The sequence below is a fragment of the Leptonotus elevatus genome, chromosome 2 (assembly GCF_054856555.1).
Source record: "Leptonotus elevatus isolate MCC_2025b chromosome 2, RoL_Lele_1.0, whole genome shotgun sequence".
NCBI lineage: Eukaryota > Metazoa > Chordata > Actinopteri > Syngnathiformes > Syngnathidae > Leptonotus > Leptonotus elevatus.
Genome location: NC_141240.1, coordinates 31,087,240 through 31,111,243, shown reverse-complemented (window position 1 = coordinate 31,111,243; position 24,004 = coordinate 31,087,240). Strand labels below are relative to the sequence as shown.

At 39.3% G+C, this 24,004-nt stretch overlaps 2 protein-coding genes across 4 annotated transcripts in view; one reads left to right on the top strand and one right to left on the bottom strand.

The window, feature by feature from the left end:
* Positions 1-85: 85 nt before the first annotated feature.
* On the bottom strand, positions 86-4,924 carry birc5b (baculoviral IAP repeat containing 5b). Of its 2 annotated transcripts, none has more exons than XM_086069460.1 (4): positions 4,696-4,924; positions 4,074-4,183; positions 266-383; positions 86-192 (listed from the first exon to the last, which is right to left on the bottom strand). In XM_086069460.1, exons 1-4 carry the CDS (start codon positions 4,819-4,821, stop codon positions 103-105), a joined length of 444 nt encoding a protein of 147 aa, XP_085925586.1. In that variant the 5' UTR covers positions 4,822-4,924; the 3' UTR covers positions 86-102. The 2 variants fall into 2 exon arrangements, with proteins under 2 accessions (XP_085925586.1, XP_085925588.1); XM_086069462.1 differs by having other exon boundaries at positions 101-189.
* A 13,176-nt stretch (positions 4,925-18,100) lies between these two features.
* Positions 18,101-24,004, top strand: part of znf385a (zinc finger protein 385A) — a 67,857-nt gene continuing 61,953 nt past the window's right edge. The window contains exon 1 of one of the 2 annotated variants that reach the window (XM_086069865.1): positions 18,101-18,689. In XM_086069865.1, the coding sequence (XP_085925991.1) occupies positions 18,680-18,689 (10 nt within the window). In that variant the 5' untranslated portion in view covers positions 18,101-18,679. Of the gene's footprint in view, positions 18,690-20,068; positions 20,089-24,004 lie in introns of those variants that run through there. The other variant, XM_086069867.1, reaches the window with a different exon arrangement.

Here is a 24,004-nt window from a genome sequence, read left to right as displayed (position 1 = left end):
ATTGTAATACTGCAACTGCATAACTTTATTGATATTAGAAACAGATCAAACGTGACAAATAGTTACATTAAAAAAAAAATAAAAATCACATTCTGACCACGGTCATCCCGGATGCAATTTTGATTGAATGCTTTTTTGGGCCTTGTCCAATCCATCCCGAAATTCTGCCATTTTCATGCTGCTAACTTTCTTCTACGAGGAAGAAAAAGCCATTAAACAATGCACAGTCAGGACCGTACCATACTTAATAGTCACAATCACTCACAATGAAGGCCTTGACCCTCTCTTTCTCCAAGTGGAACAACTCGGACACTGTAAGCTCGGTGAATTCTTTCTTCAGGAGGAGAAATGCACAAGTAGGGGAGCGTTTTATGTGCTCATGCCTGCAAGTTAAAAGAAAAAAAAAAGTCATGTTATTTCATACGGTGTATCTGAAGACACCAACGCATTGCACAGTAAAACCACTAAAATCTCAAGTGCAACTACCCTGGCCAAACAAACATGCAACTTATGCTCTAAGAGATGACGTCATTTGAGAGCATCTCGCTGTTGACTGTCAACAAAAGTTTCATGTTCGTTTATTCTCAAAACCTGTTTCCATAGCACAAATTATTTTCCTTTTATCGATACGCTGTAAAAATGATTGCCAATATTAAGCATTTCCATTCAGGTTTATTTTTGCAATTCTTGAAAATTCTAATTAAATTAAGGGGATGGCACCTCGCAAATCATGCATTCTGCCTCTGATTAGTTGTTTTTCCTCAGGTGTGGTGGTTCCTTGTACATCAGATTAACTCCGCTTTATTTATAAAGCACTTTAAAACAACCATTGTTGCATACAAAGTGCTGTACATGGAACAGAAATCAGACATGCAGTTAAGATAAGTGAAATAAAATAAAATAAATGTAAGTATAGGTAAGTGTACTAGTAAATAAAATTAATTAATAACTTAAATAGGGATGGGTTACATTTTTTATTTATTTTTAATCAAAAGATTGGATTTCCTTTTCGAGCCCGATGTCGATTCATAAAACCATGAAGCGATTATTTCTAATATCGACTTTTCTCAAATTTTTAAGAATATAATTTTAAAGGATAATTTTTCCCCTGTTACCGTTTTCTTGAAATGTACTATTCACATTAATTTAAAAGTATTTTCTTACATTTATGAAAGATCTGATTTATTGCACTTTAAGACAATTCGGAATCTTTTTAATTTAGATTTACAATTATTACATTTGAATTATGAAAATATTCTCATTTTATTCTTGCTGATGTCAACACTAAGTGATTATAACATGTTACTTCTATTAATAAAGTAATAAATTAAACTAGTTACAGCCTCCGCAAAATTGAATTTGTTTTGAGTTTTTATCATGTCCTTGACATTTAAGAAAAATTGATATTCCATAATTAATTGACATCGCATCAAAGTGAATAGAATCGGGAAAAATCTCAAACTAATCAAACTGAACTCTTGTGAATCGAAATTGAATGTATTCAGGAAATTAGAATCAATATCCAGCCTAATTAACAAATTAAAGGCACAAGATGGAGGCCAGAGACGGACGATTATTTTCTACAGATATTTACATGTCCTAATGTCAAGTCATACTGACCATTTCTACAAATGAAAAAAAAAGTTTTTTTGTTTTGTTTTTTATTTACCCGTGGGCAGTATTTCATTTTGAAATGGCTTGGTCAGAACCATCAAAAACGGGGCACAGTACCGCCTAGCGGTAGGGATACTTGACTAATCTCTAATCACTAATCTCAATTTGCCGACCAGACCCAGAAAACAGGTAAACCTTGATTGGTCGTTACCTACTTCTTCAGCACAGGTGATGTCATCTTTAGTCGACAGCAAGCGAAAAAAATATAGTTTTTAAAGTTATTAATTGTACAAGAAAAATAATAAAGTTATCAAATTAATTCTGGACAAAATATTAAGTTTTTACTGCTGAAAATGGCTCAGTGAGGACAAGAACCCCTTTAAATTTGAGTTTAAGGTTTGAGTAGCAAATCCTCCCGATCTTAATATGTAGATTCTGTACCATTAATAGAAAATGGCATACACATCAACAATATGGTGGATGTTGTAGACAAGTTCAGATTTTTTTTTGTGCAAATGTGGGACCAAATCTAGCAACAACAAAAATAAAATCCTGATCCAGCAAACAATACAAACACCAACATAATTGAAAGAAATTTAAGTTCAATGTTTCTCAGTCCTGTCAAAGAAAAAGTAATTAATATTGTTAATAATTGTAAAGATAAAACATCTACTGATTGTGATCAACTTGATATGAAAACAGTGAAAAAGATAGTTATGGGAATTTCTAAACCACTTGCATACATCGCCAGCTTATTTCAAACAGGGCTATTTCCGAATAAAATGAAAACTGCTAAATTGATTCCAATCTGTAAAGCAGGGGACAAACAACAAGTTCACAAATTACAGGCATGTCTCCCTACTACCAAAATTATTCAATAACAGGTTAGATAAATTCATAGAAAAACGTAATACTGTCTGATAGTCAGTATGGATTTAGAACAAAACTGTCAACTGCATTATAGCTTTAACAGAACTTTGTGAAAAAATGACTGATTCCATAGATAAAAAGAAACGTTCAATAGGACTTCGTTGATCTACAAAAAGCATTTGACACTATAAACCATGATATACTGATTAGTAAGTTAGAAGTTATTTCCAAGAGAGACAACAGTTTGTGGAGTTGGGGGAATTTAATTCAAAATGTTTGGACATGGTATGTGGTGTCCCTCAGGGGTCAGTGTTGGGGCCACAACAAACTGTTTATATTGTATATTAATGATTTGTGTAACGTGTCTCATTTATTGAAGTTTGTGTTATTTGCAGATGACAACTACTTTAGTTTCTGGTGAGAAACTGCAGCTTATTTTGGATACAATTACATTCGAATTTAAGAAAGTAAAAACATGGCTTGATAAAAACAAGTTATCAATACATTTAAAAAAAGATGAAATTAGTTGTGTTTCATAATGTTAAAATAAGGAACTGCGCAAGATTGCAAATTGAAGGTGTAGATATAGAAAGAGTAAATGAGATTCAATTCCTGTTGATTGTTGATAATAAAATCTTCTGGAAACCACACATTAAATATATTGGATCCAAACTCTCTAAAAGCATCTCCATTTTGACAAAAAAATAAAAATAAATTCTCAACCAGAAATCATTACACATACTGTACCGCTCTCTAGTATTACCATATTTAAATTATTGTTCAGAAGTTTGGGGAATCACTTACAAAACATTACAACCTCGGTTTCTGTTGTAAAAAAAAGAGCAGTCCATAATGTAGGAGATCTCCACCACACCAATACACTGTTTTTACAATCTAAAACTGTAAAATTATTTGATCTTGTGGAACTCAATAATGTACAATTGGTGTATAAAGCTAGACATAATTTACTGCCGGGCAATATTGAAAATATGTTTTCAGAGAGACAGGGAGGTTATGGTTTGAGGGGAATTCATAACTTAAAGACAAAGTATTCTAGAACAACATTGAAGAGTTTCTTTACATCTGTATGTGGAGTGAACATTTGGAACAGGCTGAGTACTAATTTACAACAATGTGAAAACATAGACCAGTTTAAAAGAAAATATAAAAATCAAAATTTTTGAAATGTTTAGGGAAGAAGTGCTTTTCAATGAAAATCAACATTGGTTGATGTTCTTATTATTATTATTATCGTATTATTAGTATTGTTGCTATTGATAAGGAAAAAAAATATATGTATATGTAAAAGTATGACAATCTATACACAAGGCACACTGTTTAATTTAATATGTTCACTGTTAATAATGACTATAATAACCCTTGTTTGTTATTAATAATTAAGATATTATCTGTATACTAGCAGTTTTTGTTGTTTACTATACATGCCTACTATTTATTGTGTAACGCATGTTAAAAGGGGTGGGACCTGATCAATTTATGCTTCTTCCTACTCCTTTTCAAAAAAACATGCTCATAATGTTGCTGGGCAGTATTGAGAACAATCCTATAGAATTTGAATTTATACACACCATGGGTCATCATCAGGCACCCAGCCCTCCAACTCAAGGAGACAAAAGAAACAGCAAACAACATCAGGCTCGTTGTCAGCAGGACAGTGCACTAATCCAGCATCGGCCATCTGCACACAAAAAGGTGCAGTATTTACACTAAACAGCAACTCAGCCAATGTACAACATGTGCTGTTCGACATGCACCGCATAAAAACATCCACTAGATGTCACAGTTTGTCCAAATGTGTGGTACAATTTACAGTAATAATCCTAGATGCTTTCCCACGACAATTATAAATATAATAGTACATATTAAGAGCACAACATTTTATAATTGTACAAAGTGTGGATTGCAGTAACAACACTAATACGATTTGAATGCTATGTGGGATGGGATTGTATAATCCAGACTTCCCCAGCCAATTAATCACGAGATGTGGACAAGCACACGACCTCTTTTTGCAGTGAAACCAAATTTGGCACCTGCTTGACTGCAAATCACACGCTGTTCTAGCCATATATAAAAGTATGACAACCAGTGTCAACACCCCCCATCCTAGACAACACGTTATTGACATGACTAACTTTGAGTTTACATGTGTGGTACAATTTCACTTCAAGTGACTAATTGAGATCTTACCTTATCAGGTGTGCAGTTACAACCTTCTTGAAAGGGCCAGTTGGCAAAGGTTTGCACACGTGAGTCGTGATTGTACATGGTGTCATAGGACTCAAACCTATTCTTGATGACTTCTATGCTGGACATTTCTCTACCAGTAGGCCTACAGTTGATTTAGTCCACACTAGACAAATACGTGTGTTTCAGGGCCAGCCTGGCCCTTTAAGAATAGGTCATCGGACGGGGTGAGAGGAACTACATGTGAACTCCTGAAATGCCTTTTCCCAACCTTTGCAGGAGTTTTTAGTTAACGCTGATTGAGTGGGCGTGGCCATGATTTGATGAGGTTCAGTAAAGTTGTTTCTTTCACGATTGGACTTTATAGCCTACACATACCTTTATGTAATCCGTATGTTTGATATTTTCAATTAAAATAATTTTGGGGCACAGTATATTGATTGTATACAGTACATGTGACACCAAAGTCTCATTTATTTATTTATGTATGTATTTATTTATTTATTTATTCATTCATCCATTCAGTGTCTTTTGTCACCCATAAAGCGGTCAAAAAGATACAAAGGGAGCTCGAAAACATTTAAATGACGTATAAAGGACCATTGCTCCCCCTATTGGCAATTAAGAGTATTAAAGTCCCTAAATTTATGTTCAGTAATTTGTGCAAGCATGACAGCGAATGCTGAGTCATGCATGTTACTTTCTGTATATATTTGTCCTGAAAGTGTTCAGATGACTATATTTAAAAGTATAATATAGACACAAATGTGTTCGTATACTTTGCAATTTGTGGCGTGCCTGTTTTTTTGTTTGTTTGTTTTCTTATTGGGAGGAACAAAAACCGGTGGTCCATGATGTCCTATAATTTACATTCCTCTGTCATGCATAAATGACATTACTCAATGGCATCTTGGTGCTGAAATGTGAATAAAACTGGCAATGCAGGAGGGTGAGCTTCGACTTTAACTTTAACTGTAACTTTGATTTCCAGCATGTGTTAATATTGTCACTTAGTATTCACGCATACCATCAACATTACGATTGTTTGCATTACTGTTACTGACATTTACTGTTTAATAAGCATTTTAATTTTTACTTATTTTCACCTTGGGTCTTTGTTGCATTAAATATATGTGCCTCTTAATTCATTTATACACGAACCACCCATGAGGCAGTTATCAGCAGGATACGGAAGAACTTGAAGAAATGTGCTGCACAGCCAATCATCCAACTTCACTCTTACTCCTCATGACTTCATTGACATTTGACACTTTCTTTCCTCCTGGCCAGTGGCCACCCTGCTGCACTCTCAGCCTGCTCCCTTCTTCTTCATCTAGGCTGCTGTAGATTTTTTTTTTCACACAGTGCTGCAAAAAAGCAAGGGGGAGCAAGCAAGTGAGTGAGGGAGTGAGGGAGGGAGGGGAGGTGATAGCGTCAATATGTTTGAGGTGTCTGTCTCCGCACCACCACGTCCTTTACATTGCCATCGTAGGTGGATATACAGTACTGTACTCCCCTTGTGCTGGCCTTAAACTATTTTCAAACGAATGATAAAAAGATCCCTGTGGTGCGTGTGCTGACTAGTTCTATGCAAGAAACACTTCCACGGAGGAGTTAGGCGCGTCTCAGTGTGACTCGACAGTGCGGGAGATTTGACTCACTCAGGAAGTGCAGCAGAGGGGCAAACAATGTGGGGTGCAGGTAGGAAAGGAAGTCTTTCCCCTACTAAAATCTGCTTGAATTGTAACTGAACTGCTGAATGCTGCCATACATTGTCACTTTTTTTTTCTCAAATGAAGGGCAAGAAATATATTGGCTTTAGTTAATGGATGTAGAAAAATATGTAACTGCCTGGACTTGAAAACTATCTGTGTTAATTATTCTAGATTGTGGTGATGTCATCATGACACATATTTATGTTTCCAGGGTCATGTAATAAGATTAAGGTAAGGACAATGCAGTGTGTATAGCTTCCCAGATTGTATTAAGCCAAGGGCACTCATGTTACTTTAAAAAATTATATAAATAAATACCACAGCACACCTGCAAACAAAAATTATGAAAATGGAAATAAGGATGACCTCGTCTGTTTGGTTGACTACAAAGCTATTATTGATTCTGTTGTAAAAATGACAAAAGAAGGATATATGCTGGTACCTTCTCCCACCTAATGGACAAACACTTAATTGTTGTGCCTGTCACTGTAAATTGCTGGCATAGATAGATGACCAAAGAGAGAGTTGTAATTAATAAATTATAATTTTTGGTCAAATTAAGTGAAATTGGATCATTTCTCGTAACACCCCTGATAATCTCTTAGAGCACTTAGGTTGGGAATTGTAGAGAAATCCAAAAGTCACCGTGATCTTCTGAAGAGGTGGGAACATAAAAATGCATTGATAAAAAATGTGTGTGCGCATGTCTAGACATTAAGTACCGTGGGTGAGATGTTTGCGGATTGTAAGATCCATGACGTGAGTATGCAACATTACCATGGTGAGGAAGGCCTTGATTTTTTAGACTCCCATCCAGCCAATTGTTGACATTAGTTGAATGGACAAAACAGAATAGAATTTGATACAAACATGTGATCCGAAATGGCCTTGCAAAAGAAAGATACCCTGTTCTCCAGTGTGGGCGTAAAAATTTCATGAAGGTGTTAGAGTGTGACAGTCAACTTCAACATTCTTCTTATCTGCGTAGACCACACACTCACTAGAGTATACACACACGCATTGATTTTTCAAACCTTGCATTCCATACTCTATGAAATAATAATACAGACTTTGCATGTGTATGATCATGGCCATCATTACCACTGGGAACAAACTGTACCTGTGGATGTTTCCTGCACATACAATCAATGGTCTAAATGCAGAGTGCTGATTATCTGTCATGACTGCAAGCTGATAGACTCCAATGTCAAACATGCATGCAGGCTCGGGCCAATTCAAGGTGAGCCCTTTTGTCGTAGTGTCGGCCAACTGAACTGTTATCTTTAAAGATCCTGTAAAGTGAATTTAGCACACAAAGCTGTGAGTATGATTTTCACGATTTTGAAACTTCTTTCAAATATTTGGCTTTTTTTTTTATCGTCTTAATTTGGCAGGGTAGTTAACACTATGCTGTGTGGGGTATCAGATTTAGAAGACATATTTATTTTCACTGTACAGGGACTTTAATGCAAAATCTTAAAACAGCTTACCATGACAAAATCTGTATTTGAGAGAATAATAAGGCAAGCTAAATTTTTAGTTTTACTCAACTCAACTTTATTTAACAATACATTACAGTTCACAAAATGTAATGCCTTACGCTAACTTTGCATTACTTGTGAGTTATTTTCATCCCAGCAACAGCGAAAACCTCGAATGTGGCACATGTGACTTTAGCAGGGAAACAATTACTGTGCATGTCCACCCCCACCCCTGATTTAGGGTCTTCAATAGACCAAAAATGCATGTTTTTGGAATGTGGGAGGAAACCGGAGCAACTGCAAAAAGGCATGAAGGCACAAGGAGAACGCATAAACATGTAAACTCCACACAGGAGCCGAGATTGAAACCTTGAACGTCAGAACTGTGAGGAGGACTTAATTGACGTTTGTTTTGTCCAATGATGTATCAACAGCCAGAATTGTACAGTAGGAAGGCAGTGCTTTAAACAGAAAGAGCCCCACACACACATGCACACACATGATGTCATACACTGGAAAAAACATGGGGAGTGATATTTACTTGGAAAAAAAACTCGTATTTTTTTTTTTTATAATTAAACACTCCTTGTAAAATTTACTTAGGATTTCTGAGTGAATTCAACTTTTTTTTTCAAGTAAATATCACTCCCTATTTTTTTTTTTTAGTGTACTTGCACATGATGAGGCGACTATGCTGCTTGCCGCTGCTCGTCTGGCCCCCTCTCACCTTTGACCGTAGGAGGCAGGCTCTAAATTCACCACCACAGTGCCAGGAGACACCCGAAACCATGATATATGACCTCAGTGCACACACCATCAACATCAAACCTTTACATCACATCACACTTGAAGAGGAAAGACAAACGAGCAGTATACAGTTTTCCGCCGCAGGTTCTTGATATATGACTGGAGCACAAGTTGCCCTTTGAGTTTGGGTTTAGTTTATCAAAAGGACAGTGTGCAGTAACATTAAGAAGATGGCTTCACCGGATTTAGCACAATGCTAGTTTCCATCTGTAGTCCCCATAAAATAAGATTAGGGATGCAGCGAAATGAAAATGGTTGGCCGAAACCGAAAACCGAAAATGAAAAATGCTTGGTCGAAAAACGAAACGGCGAAAAAACAACAACCACTTTTTACTATCATTGCATTTATTAGAATTAAGTAAAATTATAATATTATTATAAAATATTCATTTAGCTCTGGCATTTTAACCAAGCACAATATAAATTGAGAGAGAAACGTTGAGAGGAACCAGTTGAGGTGGCTCGGGCATCTGGTTCGGATGCCTCCTGGGCGCCTCCCTGGGGAGGTGTTCCGGGCATGTTCTACCGGCGGGAGGCCCCGGGGACGACCCACGGCTGGCTTGGGAACGCCTTGGGATCCCGTCGGAGGAGCTGGCTGAAGTGGCTGGGGAGAGGGAAGTCTGGGCTTCCCTGCTAAAGCTGCTGCCCCCGCGACCCGACCCCGGATAAGCGGAATTGAAGACGGAACGGAACAATATAAATTGAAATGTGCCCACACCGCAGACATGTTGGCTGATGGTACATTAAACACCAAAGCCTTTGACTGCCCATGAGAAACTATGAAAGTTCGTGTTGTTTTTTAAATAACCAGGAAGCCCGTTCCACTCTTTAATAGCTTAATAAGAAAAAGGCTGACTGAGAAAAGGCAGACTTTCTTTTTGGGATGTTACAGTCGCCCCTCAATGCAGACCGTAACACCCTGTTTGTTGATTGTAAGCGTAGATGTACACATGTTTTAAGTGGGGGCGGGGCTGCATCTTTAAGAATTGTATGCACCAAAACAGATATCAGAGTACCTAATAAGGTTGTCGAAGCTTAACATACAGTGTTTTACATGTTACAAAGGTGGCTTTTTATCAAAGATTTTTAAGGTTTGATTATGTAACGATCTGAGGGTTTTTATAGCGGTTCGTTTAGCTTGAGACCATGATGACACGCAATACAAATTCTGTGACAGAATCATTGCATTGAGGCATGATTTTGCTGCTTCCAAAGATAACGAGCTCCTGATGTGTTTAAAAGCAGCAATGTTGAATTTGAATTTACGACATACCGCTTTTACATATGACTTCTCCGACATTTTGAATCATAAATTTATCAGCATAGATGTTTGGGGGTGGCATTTGGGATTGTTTCGTTTGAGAAGTACATAGCGAAAGTCTTCTCTGTGTTCAGCATGAGGTGGGACTTGTTCAACCACTCGGTTGCTTTAATCATTGCACAAGATAGCTTAGCTGCAACAGAATTTGCATGGGAGCCGTGGGTGAAAAAAGAAACAGTGCACATCACAATTAGCAATGGCCCGAGTATGGAACCTTGGATTACCCCTTTAGTGCACGGTCTCGACTGGGAAAAGATATGATTTAAACCAACTAATGGTGTTAGCAGTAGTTTTTGTCAGTAGCACTGAGTGGTTAAGAGTGTCCAATGCCTTACGTAGGTTGAGAAAAATGGCGCCTACCACCCCTCCTTTGTCCAGGCTTAATTTGATCTCCTCAAAGAAGTAACAACAAGCTGTTTCGGTGGAATGTTTGGATTGAAAACCAAATTGCATGGGATGTAACATGTTTCCATTGTAAAGGCGCTTAATCATCTGATATACTGATTGGTCTATAGTTCTTGATATCCTTCCTGTTTCCTGATTTAAAAATAGGTGTTACAATTGCAGATTTAAGGGAGGAAGCAAACACACTTGCTCTTAATGATTGATTAATTATGTGTGTTATTGGTCCTGAAAAGACATCTTTATAGTTATTTAATACAAGCAGGTCAAGTGCCCCATGAGTTTTTAGCTTTTTAATTTGAAAGAGATGAGGTCGTTTTGATGACCTTATCTTCATTCACGCATTCCAAGTCTAGTGCGGCCGCTAGAGTTGGCTGGAATCCTCCCGGGGGACGCTGCGGTTGATGTCGAGTGCAGCTCTGCATCTGAAGGTTTGCTCAGCTTGAGGACCGACTGTCAGGAAATAGTCATTAAACATGTTTGCAACCGTTAAGCTGTCCTTTGTAGTGATTTGTTTTATAGGTGTGAGCACATCATTGTTGCAGGAATTTGGGTTAAGTTCTACGGGTCCATTTCCAGTCTTCCGTTCTCCAGATAAATTGTCAATGCACTTCCATATCCTTTTACTATTCCGCTTGGCTTGTTTTATTATTTCCAGAAATAATTCAGCTTTTGCTCTTCTGAGCTGTCCTATAACTTTGTTTCTGAGGCTTTTGTAGATCAGCTGATTAGTCTCTAGCTTTGATTTGAGGTACTTTTTAAGAACAGCATCTCTATCCTTCATTAGAAGCCATAACCTCTCACTGAGCCATGGTAAGGTTCTCTTACGTTAACATTTTTGCTGCTGTGTTTTTGTGAATTGGGATTTTTTTTTTAGTGATTGCATTTTTAAGTGCACTACAAATCTGCTCGGTGTCTTGGCCACTAAGTAGATTATTTTGGACAGTAGTTTTTATTTCAGCGTCCCAGAGCTCCATGTCACGCTTTCGGAATAAATGATATAAAAGCTTTTTCTCTATTTTGAGTTCTATGACGAGTCTTCGAGAGTTTCCTTGAAACTAACGTTAGGTTATGGTCTGATAAACCTGTTATTAGATGATACGTTTTATTAATACGATCTAATAATGTAGTAATGTTTTTGTGGAGCTGGTTATTCTAGTTGGATTATTTCTCATTTGAGTTCGATTAAACTGTTTAGCAAGGTGTCTTATCTTGCTGGAGCGTGTTTTTATCTAACCAATTTAGGTTGAAGTCACCCATTATAATAGTTTCCTTGTTGCTACATGCTTTGAGTACATCTTTTAACATGTTAAAGAATACTTCCTTCTCATTGGGTGGCCTATATAATACTATAACGTTAAGGGACATTTCAGGAGATCGTAGCACCCACGCATTCCAGGCCACTTTGTGGAATCTTAATCTGTTTGCATTCTATATTATTATTTTTTATGTGGTCTATCTCTTCTAAATAGATTGTAGCTCTGCATAGTATAGGCGCCTGCTGGGGTGTTTTCTGTCAGCCATGTTTTAGACAGTCCTTTTTTTTGACACTGCATCTGACTTGTACATGCTTCAATAGTTTGTAGTAAGTGGAGATTTACTGAGTGCCCCCCATCTCTCATTCAGGAAAGAATGTGGAGTATGAATTATACTGCAGATTGATGGAGGAATTTGATGTTCACTTGCTCACTCTCTTAGGTTTTATGTATTCATAGCTTGCTTGGATGTTCCTGTGATTGAGCATTTCTAGTCTGTTCATCTCGTCTGGCAACAAACGTTTATCACAGATTTCTTGCATTCGGTCTATCATGGAACCAGCATAATACTTCCATGACTGCTGTATTGTTTCAAGTTTAAGCATCACATTAGATAATTTATTCCTTTCAGGAACTTTCCACAAAGGTCAAAGATACAGGAACATGATGGGTTCGCCGTATGCGTTGAAATGACTGAAATGTTGACTTTGTTCAACCGCTAGAGGGCAGCAAAGCTTAGTTAATCATCCATCAGCAGGGAATTAGAGTCCATTTACACTTTTTGGAGTGTGCCCGCACAATTTTGGTGTAGCCACAGTGAAAGCAAAAAATAAATAAATGCTGTAATAGTGCAAATGGTTTAGCATCACACAAAATGCATAGTAAATGGCCAAAAAAGGGTGGAAAAGTACACATAAAGGAGAAATGCCGCTTTTTTTCTTATTTTTTTTAGAAAGCTCAGTATTGTTCATTCGGTTCATTTGTAAGTGTGTGTGTGGGGGTGTATATATATATATGTGGATTAATTAACCTGAAACCTATTTAAAATGCCATACCCCTCATCTCAACCGAATATTTTTATTAGAAAATTATAAATTTGTTAATTTGGACAAAACGATATTTGTTTCCTATAAACACAGGAATCGGTACACTGTTAACACTATTTGTTATCCACTATTCTTGTGCTCTCTCAATATTTGATGTTTAAGTGTGTTTGTGTTACTTTGAATGTGTTTACAGATGAAAAAAATCAGTGCGGTAAATGCGCTTGAAACACGTCCAGAAGGGATTTAAATAGGATATTTCTGTACCGTGGATTTCACTTATTGCTGGGGTGCTCTGGAATATAACCCCCAAGATGGAGGGGGGATTGCAGTATTTCTAAAATGATACAAAAAAATCATTTGTCATCATCATCACACTATTGTGACATTAATCCCAGAAGACTACCCAAGTCGGACAATGCCAATTTATTATTCATAGAACCCGGTGACGAGGTGACAGGCGTTCAACACGTTGTTGCCAGAAAAAGTTATTTTCAACCACTTGCAAATGCTTGCAGACCTACACTAATTGCCAATTCCCTCACTTTGCCCCTGTGCTTGCATACTATACCTGTCCAATGAAACCATCTGTCTTCTCCCCGGAGACCTGCAGCCAACCGCCGTCTCCCCGCCCCCCCATCGCTTCTCACTGCTCTTGTTCACTGGTGACACCGGATCTTCATGCTCCGATTTCACCTTCTCATCATGACATCCATTAAAGTGGCACTGGACCCGGGGCCCCCATTGGCCCGACAGCACATTAGCACTCGGACCATTGAACGCAGACAAGGACCGTCTCTGAATTATTGATAGCAACACAACTAATGAGGAAACTCTATCGCAACTTTTGTGCTGACACGCAAGCTCACGGAAAGACCTTCACACATGACAGTATTGATCACTTTGACTGCTTTTGCTTGTTCCGATCTTCAAAAGGGAATATTTTCAGTGGGTGCTTGAGCAATTGCTTTCAACATACCGCATTACTTCTAACTCAGTCGATTGTAAAGCAAACAGACGACTAATTATCACAATAGAGAAAGGAATGCAGATTGAGACATGTTTGAATCATTGCGTTGATATAAATGTGACGCACCACATACTTGCGGTTTGACATTTGCAAAACTTGGGAATCTTTTGATTGTTTTTGTTTTTAGTTCAGGCCAAAAGCTATGTCAATATAAAAATATTGCCTTGGCACTGTACTTGACTGAACTCTTGTATTACTACATTTGAACAGTTTGATCTCAGATCATTTCAAAACGCACTCATTTGTGGCGGCCGTGGCTCAGGGTGTAGAGACGGTCATTCAGTAACCAGAAGGTCGGCTGTTTGATCCGCGCTCTCCCCAAATCATGTGTCGTCGTGTCCTTGGGCAAGACACTTCACACGCATTGCCTCCAGTGCTACTCACTCTGGTGTTTGTATGGTGCGAATGTTTGGCGGTGGTGGGAGGGGCAGTAGGCGCACACTGGCATCCACGCTTCCGTCAGCCTGCCCCAGGTCAGCTGTGGCTACTAAAGTAGTTTACTGCCACCACAGTGTGAGTGCGTGAATAATGTATCCATTCCACTGTAAAGTGTCTTTGAGTGTCTAGAAAAGCGCTATATAAATCTGATGCATTGTTATCATTGAAATACTTGCAAATTTAACCAACGTTATTATTGCAGTGCTGTACATCACAGAACTAAAGAATAAATAAATAAATAATTCCTCCAGTTTTTCCAGATCCGATTTTGTTGCTTGCACATGGTGATTGATGTCAGTGAACTCAACTCATTTCTCAATAAGCAGCAGTGAAGAATTCCCCCCCACCCCAAAAAAGGGCCTTTAATTTTTATTTGTTTGTGTCTATGACTGTATTATGTTATCACGCACACCAGAAATATCTGAAATGGTTTAAACATGATACACATATTGCACTATAATATTTTTTATAAAATCCAATATTATAGAGTGCTTTTTTTTTTTTTACTTAAAAAAACTCATTGTAAAAACTTGAACATTTTTAGGGCGACAGAGCGGATAAATGGAATTTCCATTAATTTCACTTAACTGGCGAATGATGATTTGAGATACAAGTGTTTTTGTTACAGGGGTTGTGGGGTTGAGGACTTAAATGCAGGAAGCAGGGAGGCAAGGCAGGTTTTGAGGATGTAAAATAAAAAAATAATTAATTTCCAAAAGAAAAAAACCACAAAGTAACAACCAAAACACATTAAAGTCACCAGGACAAATGACAGAGACTGAACAAATGCAAACAACCCAACAAATGCTGACTTTTTCCAGTTCCGACTTGAAAGAGTTCGAGACGAAAGTAAACAACCAAAATGGCGGATAGCGCTAAAATAGTTTTTTATTTTTATCCTAAAAACTAATTTTGACCTCCAGCAACTTGTTTGTATCTTATTTCATAAGCATTCCATAGAGTTCAGTAGTTCACCGAATAATTTCATTCTAGGATATAGCGGCATACTATCACGTACGTTGTGTTATGTGTTACGTTATGTCAAATATTTATGAAATAAGAAAGCTGTCTAGTTTTATACTCAAGTAAATTGTGTTTAACAATTCACGGTTTGTGTTTCCAAAGGGGTCGCCATTGTAGAGTGACGTCGCTTGTAGTGAAGTCGGGGTCCTTTTTCTCCCCGACTTCGTAAGTGGGATTTCCGAGTTCAAGGGGGCGTTCCCGTACAAACTTCCTGGTTTGATGTTGGAAAAGTCCGTCTTCCAACCATCCTCGAATGCAGCAAAAGACTAAACAGAAGTTAGAAATTTGTGCTGCAATCGAGGAAGGTGGGAAGTTGGATATAACCCACTTGGATTCTTCCAGTTCTTACCTCAAAGCGTTCCAGGTAAATGTCTAAATGCGATAGATTGTAGTTCTGGTAAACGCAGTCATTCCAAATCACATTGTGTTACATGAACCTACTGTATTTCAAATAACTAATTAAAGTAACAATGCACAAATATAAATAATTAATCTGTTTAAAATCTTGTAAATTATGTTTTGACATTCACGGTCTGTCTCTCCATGGGGCTCGCCATTGTCAAGTGGCGTTAGGTTGAAGTCCGTCTGTGAATTTGGAGTCCTACAACTTTGCAACTTGGATGTGCGAGTTCAAAGAGGTGTGCTCTCCTCCTGGTAAGAAGTCTGAAAAGTCCCACTTTCCTTGAATGCAGCATGAATACAAGACAATAAGAAACACCTTGGCTAAGTCCAAATGTGCACCCTACTCCCTACTAGTGCCCTACTGAGGGGTCACGCCATTTTGTAATGACGTCCGAATATCCAGGGAGTGAAAATATAGGGCACTCAAAATTACCCACAATGCACTCTGAAAAGTAGTGAACATCAATGTTCACGCAGCCGGGTTGATATGGACCACAATGCCTTGCAAGTATGAAAAAAACATGGCACTAGCGACAGCGCAAGCGCGGGAATCAAAGCGATGCATTAAATGTATACTATAGAAATTATTAATTCATTTTAGTTAATATAACTAAAGTACAGTTTTAAAACATTTTCATTCACAATAAATAGTCGGAGATTTACGCGCCGGTGCGTCAGAACAATTGCGGTGGACATGTGATATGCGGCGAGGAGAAAATAGTGAGCTGACTGTTCAAATCGCCAAACAGAATGCGGGCACTACACATTAAGCCACTATATAGTGCTGGGCTATGTCGTGAATGAGGGGTTAGGGCAGGAGTAGGCAAGTTCGGTCCTGGAGAGCCGCAGTCCTGCATGGGTTTGATGCCTCCATCCTGCAGAACGTAAATATGAGCTGATGATTTGAAACACCTGGGTTGGAGGCAGGATACACCTGCGGCTCTCTAGGTCCGAACTTGCCTATCCCTGGGTTCGGGGACAAGGGTGGACATTCGGACACAGCCCTTGACATGACACATGTGGCTGATGGAGCTGATTGGTAGATGAGGAAACAGGTAGATAAGCGCAGGTGTAAACAATAGACTTGACCAATAGGACAAGACATGAGAATACAAGACATAATATGAAACAAATCCAAACAACGCAGGCCATGACGTTTTTAAGTTACAAAGAAAATATTTAACTCGTATCTCACTGCACCACTATAATGACATTCCAGTATAGTACACTTTGCCTTCATTTTTTTCCCAGTCATGACCGTTCCATTGTTAACATGACCTTTGGCTGGGAGAAATCACATTGCTGCCTTGGCCTATAAAATCTGTGTGTTTATTCAACGCCATCCATTAAGAAGTGTATTAAGCCTTTTTTTTATGCTCAGCTACACATAGGGAGACAAGATATCAATGTTTATGTTCACGAGTTGCTTTTGTGAGTTTGTTAGTTGTCAGTGTTTGCAAGTGAAGCCTTGTTGGTATTCACTCCAGCACCTGCAATGACTCATCGGCTCCACCTGCGAGCATGACGAGGGTTGATCGAGAAGCCATCCAGGGAGCGCGTGCGACTAGAGGAGGCGCTGTGAACATCAGGCAGCGTTTTCTATAGCCCCCGGGCTCACGTGTTTGTATATTTGCGTTTCCAAGCATGCACGCCCAGGGGGATTAATTTTTTGACAGTTTTGTTAAGCCTTCTCTAAAGCGCCGGGCTTTGCAGTAACATTGCGCCAGTGTGCCTCCTCCCCCCCCCCATACTTTAGCCTGCGATTCCTCTTCATCGTGAAACTGAAGACAGAACATTGCCCTGTTGTTGGTGTGGCGGTCGTTGTTGGTGCGAAGGGTACTGCTGAGAGGCTCTTCAATTAGGCAAAGCCGGTATTCTGTTGCACAATGTCTCATTTTCTGCTGCCTTTCTGCCGTGACTGTCTGCACTCTGCATCGTCTCTTCCTGTCATTCCACATCTCTTCATCCCTCTGTCGCCTCGTATTTAGTCTAATCTCTGCCCCCTCCTTCTTATTTCTTCCTCTGCTCTGTCGCCTTCCATTTCATTTTGCGTGGCCATAGGCCATTCCCCCTTCTTGCCTGGATAGGTAACCTTGCCTGAGTAGGTTAAGAGAAACGGTAGAAGCAAAGATTTAAATAGAGAAAAGGTTAATCCCTTGGCAAGTCCGCAGACACACCAAGTTAAAGGACACGGAGAGGAGAGGGCCGGTGGACAACGAGATTGCAGTAAACAGATGTGACAATCGAAGAGCCTGCAGGGAGGTGATGTGTGTGGATTGTGGGAAATGAATGTGAGAAAGTGTGGTGGGAGGAGATAGCGTTCTCAGTCAAGCTCGTCCTCTCCTTCATGACTTCCACTCTGCATGATGACAAGCGTATGCCGCGGCTCCCATTGGCGGTGGCTGCCACCAATCAGAGTGAAGGCATGCAAGGTGCCTCTAGGTTATACCCAACCCCAAAAAAACGAGCGGCAGAGCTGTGGAAGTGAGCGTGTGCTCTACACATGGAGTGTGCGTGTTTGTCCGTGTGCTCCTTTCTCACCAGCTGAAGCATCTAAATGAAAAGATAGTTGGGAAGAAGTTGTCAGCTGTTTCTTGGAGACCACCGCAATCCCTCCTGGCTTCTATGGAGGAGAAGAAGAAAATCTTGGCTCTGTAGTCTCCCCCTCTGATTGGTTACCTTACTTTCAGTTCCCCCGCCTCCTCCTGTCTCTCCTCTCTCTCTCCCTTTGCTACTAACCCCCTCTATAGTGTCCTCAAGCTTACCTGAGCCACAGCTGCAGGAACACTGGACCCCTGCCCCCCCTCTTCTACACACGCACGTGCTCTCTCTCTCTCTCTCTCTCTCTCTCTCTCTCTTTCTCTCTCTCATTTACACACCTAGCTTTTCACCTGGAGAGGGCAGGCATACCGGACGGCATGTGCAGCAGCAGTTATCTTTCCTCACATCAGCCTCTCTGACTTGCCTCCTGCTGGAGTGCCAAGGGGGAACTCTGACCAAGGACTTTGGAGCTATTTGTCCCGAGGACCTTGAAACGGGGCCGTTGGCGACCCTCAGCCAGCACACAGCATGATTTTGGGTGAGTTTGCAGATTTTCTTTTTCTGCTCGGTAGGTCAATCATTTGTCGGATCACTAATTCCTTTGCTAAGCTTGCGGCTCTTCATTAGTAGTACAGTATGCGCCCCGCGTGGTGTTTATTCCACATCTGTCAACACAGACCGGCGGGATAAACCCTTAAATCGCGGCAAGGGTGTGTAATTATCATAATAGTATGCCATTAATATGGCAGGTGCGAGTGATGACAGGGAAGGTCAACTTGTTTAGCGCTGAACTGTATGATTATGGGATGTTTGGTCACATGACCAGGCTCACAAGTCCTGTCGGAGGAGTTGAAGATAGTTTTAGGTCAACAAATAATTCATGAAACTCACCATTTTATCTTCTTTTTGGGTTTTCTCACTCTAAACACTAAGAGCAAGGTGTCCAAACTAAGGCCTGGGAACCATTTGTGGCCCGCCATCCATTTTTAAAGCGGCCCACAGCTTTTACTAAGAATGGCATTTGGCGCGGCCCGCAATAAATGCAGAATAGGCGCCACTATTACCTATAAATTGGTTAATGTACTGCAGATATTTTCTTAATTAATATGCAAAGATGCAAATAAACTATTTACGACTTTTCTTCCACTTTTTGCTCTGTCAAGTTCCGATTTATGAAGACATTACATTAATGGTCCTCAAGAAACTATTTAAAAAATGGTCAGTTTACTACAGTTTTAGGTTTTGAGTGTGGAGATAGGATTCAGTTGCTCTTCAGTGAAGGGGGTGGGTCTAGTCTAGTGCAATCCAGGGCCGTCGACCCCTCCCAAAATCTTGAGAAATCTATTTGCCTTATCATCTTTAAGAGAAAGCTGCCATGTAGCGGTTTATCAAATAAACTAGAAAATATCAACAATATTCAAGTGCTTGCTTGATTGATTTTAGCGTGTTTAATAAAGGCACTTGCATCGTTCTATTTTTTCATATGTGGACCTCAAACCAAAAAGTTTGGACACCCCTGACTTAGAGGGTCTGAAGTGGAGACCTTTTCTACTTGGCAGTCAAGGGAAGAACAGCAAAGGAATGATGTGGCAATGATGTCATAGTATCACACAATAACATCCAATCAGATAACGCTGAAGTCTAACAGCTACTTGGGGAAGTATTTGCATGATTTGGGGGAACTGATGTCATGTTGTGATGCATTTGACAGTCCTCGATTCATTTCAGGGATTCCACACATTATGTTGCGTTTGGTAAAATATTCAGTTGTATGCTAGCTGCACAGTGAGTTATTATGCAGTCTTGCTGTGTTCTGACTCAGCCAGCACTTTCTTATTTAGTATTCTGGTCTCATAGTGGCCATGTCTGAGAGTGGGACCCTGTGTGCTCCACATAGTTGCCTTGTGCATTCACGCAGAGGATGGGAGCTTGCCACTGTAAGTCCATATGAGCAATCATGCATGATGTGTATAGGCTAGGAAGGACATGCTTATGCGTTTAACTAGCAACGTAGTGCCCGCCAGCACCTGCAAGCATATTAATATGTGTATGGTTGTGCCAGATAGTGTGTATATGTATGTGTGTGTGTGTGTGTGTGTGTTAATTGCGTTGCTATATGCTCTGCCGGAGACGCCACTTTGTGTTAACGCATGCCTGGACTGATTCAAGCTCTGCCCTTGTGCTCTCTGGGCAGACATGTTTTTCAAGCAGGCGTCTTGAATGATAATAGCGAGTCATGCAGACTTTGAAAAGAACAGCTTCACGTGGGCTTAACTTGAGTTTCACTTGTTTGTAATTTTGGGGAGAGTTTTCAACATTATTGTTTGTGTTTTTTGCCAGCGTCTGCAGCTGCATGAACAATCAAACAACTACTTAACAGACAAGCAATGTCTTGATCTGGTTGCAGCTGGCGGCAGCTTTTGTAAATTATATTTGGCTAGCATGTTTAAACAGAAGTATTAACGCTCAGCTGCAAAAGTGACACACTTAATCAGGAGAGCGACGGCTGGTGCCGAAGCAGAAGCAAAACACAGAGCACAATGTTGTGCAGCGGACTCTATGGCCTTCACGTTCACATTGAGGGCTGTCGGTTTCAGTTTGCTGCCTGCACAATTTTCGGGTTCACCTATGGCCGAGTCGCACCAAATCAGTGTGTTTTTCATCACATTTAATGGTCTGTAGAATCTTCCACCTGCAAAAAAGTGCACCTGAAATGAAGCTGCCATTCAAGATAAGCAGTTATGCATGTGCTGTGTATGATATCGATTGCCCACCATTTTGATGCTATTACACTCACTGTACATGTTAAGATGTGGCTGGTGAATGTTTGACATTTCTGGCTTTCATCCTTGGGGAAAAGGGCAATGTCATTGTAATGACCTTTGCAAGAATGAGGCAGGCTGATGTGGATGTTCTGTCATCACATTCAGTTATCTAATACAAATCTGTAATGTTTCACATGCATTTCTGTGACAAGTGCTGATAGAAGATGAATAAAGTCAGATGGGTGGAAAAAGTGTATGGTTTGTGTAGAGAGTGAATGCTTGTGTTTACAGTCTACATCACCAGCCATGTCTGTGTTGCTGGTAGGCCCGTGCTGTTTGTTTTGAATGACCTTGAGCAGACACCCTGTTCTATAATTCCCCCTGTTCCTTGTTTATTTTGCACTTAAGACTCACTTTCGGAGAATAGTGAAGGTAGTCCAAGCTCTTGGTGGCAATCTTGAAATAGGACAGTCTTTCTTATGATAATGTCAGCGGATGTGTTCTTTGGCTGCCCAAGGGCATCATAAAGTCAATCAATTGCAGCTCAGTTTTGTGCCATTCGGTCCATTTGACTAAAGGATTGTGCGTTCTGGCAAGGAAACGCACATTGTGATCAATTCATTGCAACTGCAAATGTGAGCAATTTAGCCACCGGGGGCAGTATAATACAGTCATGAAACACAAATGAAGACTTTCACAACTAATCTAAGTGACTCAATTAATTTCTAACTGTTGTTATATATTATCTGTCTAAATATTAATGCAACGTTTGTTTTAAAATATTATCCGCGCAAAGGGTTATAACATCACAACTGTTGATATTATTAATTAGCCCATATGGAGTGTTTTACGTTGTGTGGTAACATTAAGCTAACGGAAGGCAAAGTTGTGTGACTGTTTGAAGTACTATATAAAGCCCTTTTCACACTGCACTTGCTGAGTGCGAAGAGTCGCGCAACAGGAAATTACCGATTCCCAGCATGCCCTTTTTTGGAAGTGCTGATTTAGCAGCATTCCAGGAAGTAAAAATGTGAGAATTTGCCGCACCTCGACACGATATATCTTTCATTGTTGCAAAATAATGACTTGACTTGACTCATTTCAACAAGGCGGAGGAGGAGGAGTACACGAGCAGCAGAAAAATCTAATTGCATGGTAGGAACTTGGATACTTTAATTATGCTCTTACTTACTTGTAAATAAGTCCACCAAAATATGACTAAATAACTGGAGGTGCTTGTCTGACGTCACAACGTGACACTCTCGGTGAGAACATTCATCAATTTGAGGCACCTTGCCACCATGGCAGAAGTCCTCTTGACCCGCCCTGCTGCTCCATGCTACCTGGCAACACTATTCCATGGTCTCCGCCCCCCACATACACAAGGAATGGGTGTGATGACAGCGCACTGCAGGCTGCTAATGCTAAATGCAGTGTGAAAAGGGCTTCTTCTCTTTCTTTTGGGTTTAATCTGACAGTGAACTTTAACTGGGCTTGAAGCCTCTTTTATGAAGAATCGTTGAGCAATGAGCATTTGCCAAGCAAGAAATTTTGGGGGGATGTTGCACTTTCTTGGCTTCATTGGCCTGAGTCACCGTGTGTGGATGTTTCATCTAACCACAGCTGACTCGTATTTGGCTACCTAATCTGTCTTCATAAAACCTTCCTCTCTTTTGACCTGTCTTTACAGATAATAATCATTTAATTCGCTCATTCACACATCCATTACCTCTCTCCCCGCATGCGTTCAACTGGCTGCTGGAGGTCAACTTAAAATGACACATGAGGGAGAGAATATGTTTTTTAACCAGATAGCACTTCTTCCCCATTTTCTCAACTGTTCAGGTCCTCATGTTTATGTCAAAGTGACACAGTAATTATAACGTCTTAATGAGTCAGACATTTGATATGCATGCAGGCACACTTCATCCCTTTGGGGTTCTTTGCATATCCAAGATATAACAAAGAGGCTTTAGAACAATGGCCACTTGGGATTTCTGAACAAGAAGATGAAAAACTTTGGCTAAAATAGTGGAATGTCCAACTGACCACAATTCTTCAAATAAATGTTGTTTCATTGTCCTCATTTATGCACCAATCTGGTTTCCACACCACATTTGGACTGCCATTAAAACATAAAAATTTATGTAATGTGGACGACACCTTGAAAAAATTTGTATTCTATAACACTGGTCAACAGCAAATTTTAATCACAGATAGCTTTATGTGTCCCTATTTGTATTTTTTGACGCTGATAAGAAAAAACAACTTTACTTTTTTTCCATAACACATCAGGTTTTTGGGATATTTTATTTACTTTTAGTTTTTAATATGACCTATAAAAGCTTGCATAATATGGATTTTACCACGTGGTGTAATTTATAGATATGGTCTTTCAAAAAATCCACCTGTTGCTGAACCCGACCCATAATTCAAATATATTACGAAACATAATTACTATTACATATTACATTATTGTTATTTAGGGATCCTGATGTGTGAGAAAAAACAAGGGCAGACATGCAAATCAGTCTAAAAAATCATCTGTTTTAGTAAACATTTGTTAACCATGTCATTATTTCTTCTTCAAATTATGACTTTAATACAACTTTGTTCTCACCCTCTCTTTTTTTTCCTCACAGATTTTCAACTGTTATCTTATCATTTAGATTTTCTTTTATAAATCTTTTATTATATATTTATCTTATATTATTATTATTAAATTGACTGTTGTATAATAAGGCAAAATTAAACACAACTAAACTGAAATCACTCACCTTGACGATGTGAAAAATAACAGGTGCAGGGAACACATTTATTTGAATGCAAACAAGCATCAAGACATGTCGCTACGCTGTGTATATAAAATATTTACATTCTATTATGTAATTTTGTTATTGTAAATTTTTGTTTAAAGTAAACTATTTGAGTGCTATTTTTCTTTAAAACAAACACTTTTGTGTTTGTTTTTTAATTGGGGCTGTAATGGATCAATGGCATTGTCATAGGGAAAGACAATTTGAGATACGAGTGTTCAAAGATATTAGTGTGGTCATGGAATCAGGTAAACTGCAATATTTGGGATGTG

Bases quoted from the DNA above. Each gene is read 5' to 3' on its own strand.
- birc5b (XM_086069460.1), bottom strand. From the start codon at position 4,821: ATGTCCAGCATAGAAGTCATCAAGAATAGGTTTGAGTCCTATGACACC. The intron at 4,184-4,695 runs GTAAGATCTCAA...TTTTGTGTGCAG, and splicing joins GTAACTGCACACCTGATAAG to ATGGCCGATGCTGGATTAGT. The intron at 384-4,073 runs GTGTGTATAAAT...TTTAACTTGCAG, and splicing joins GTGCCTGATGATGACCCATG to GCATGAGCACATAAAACGCT.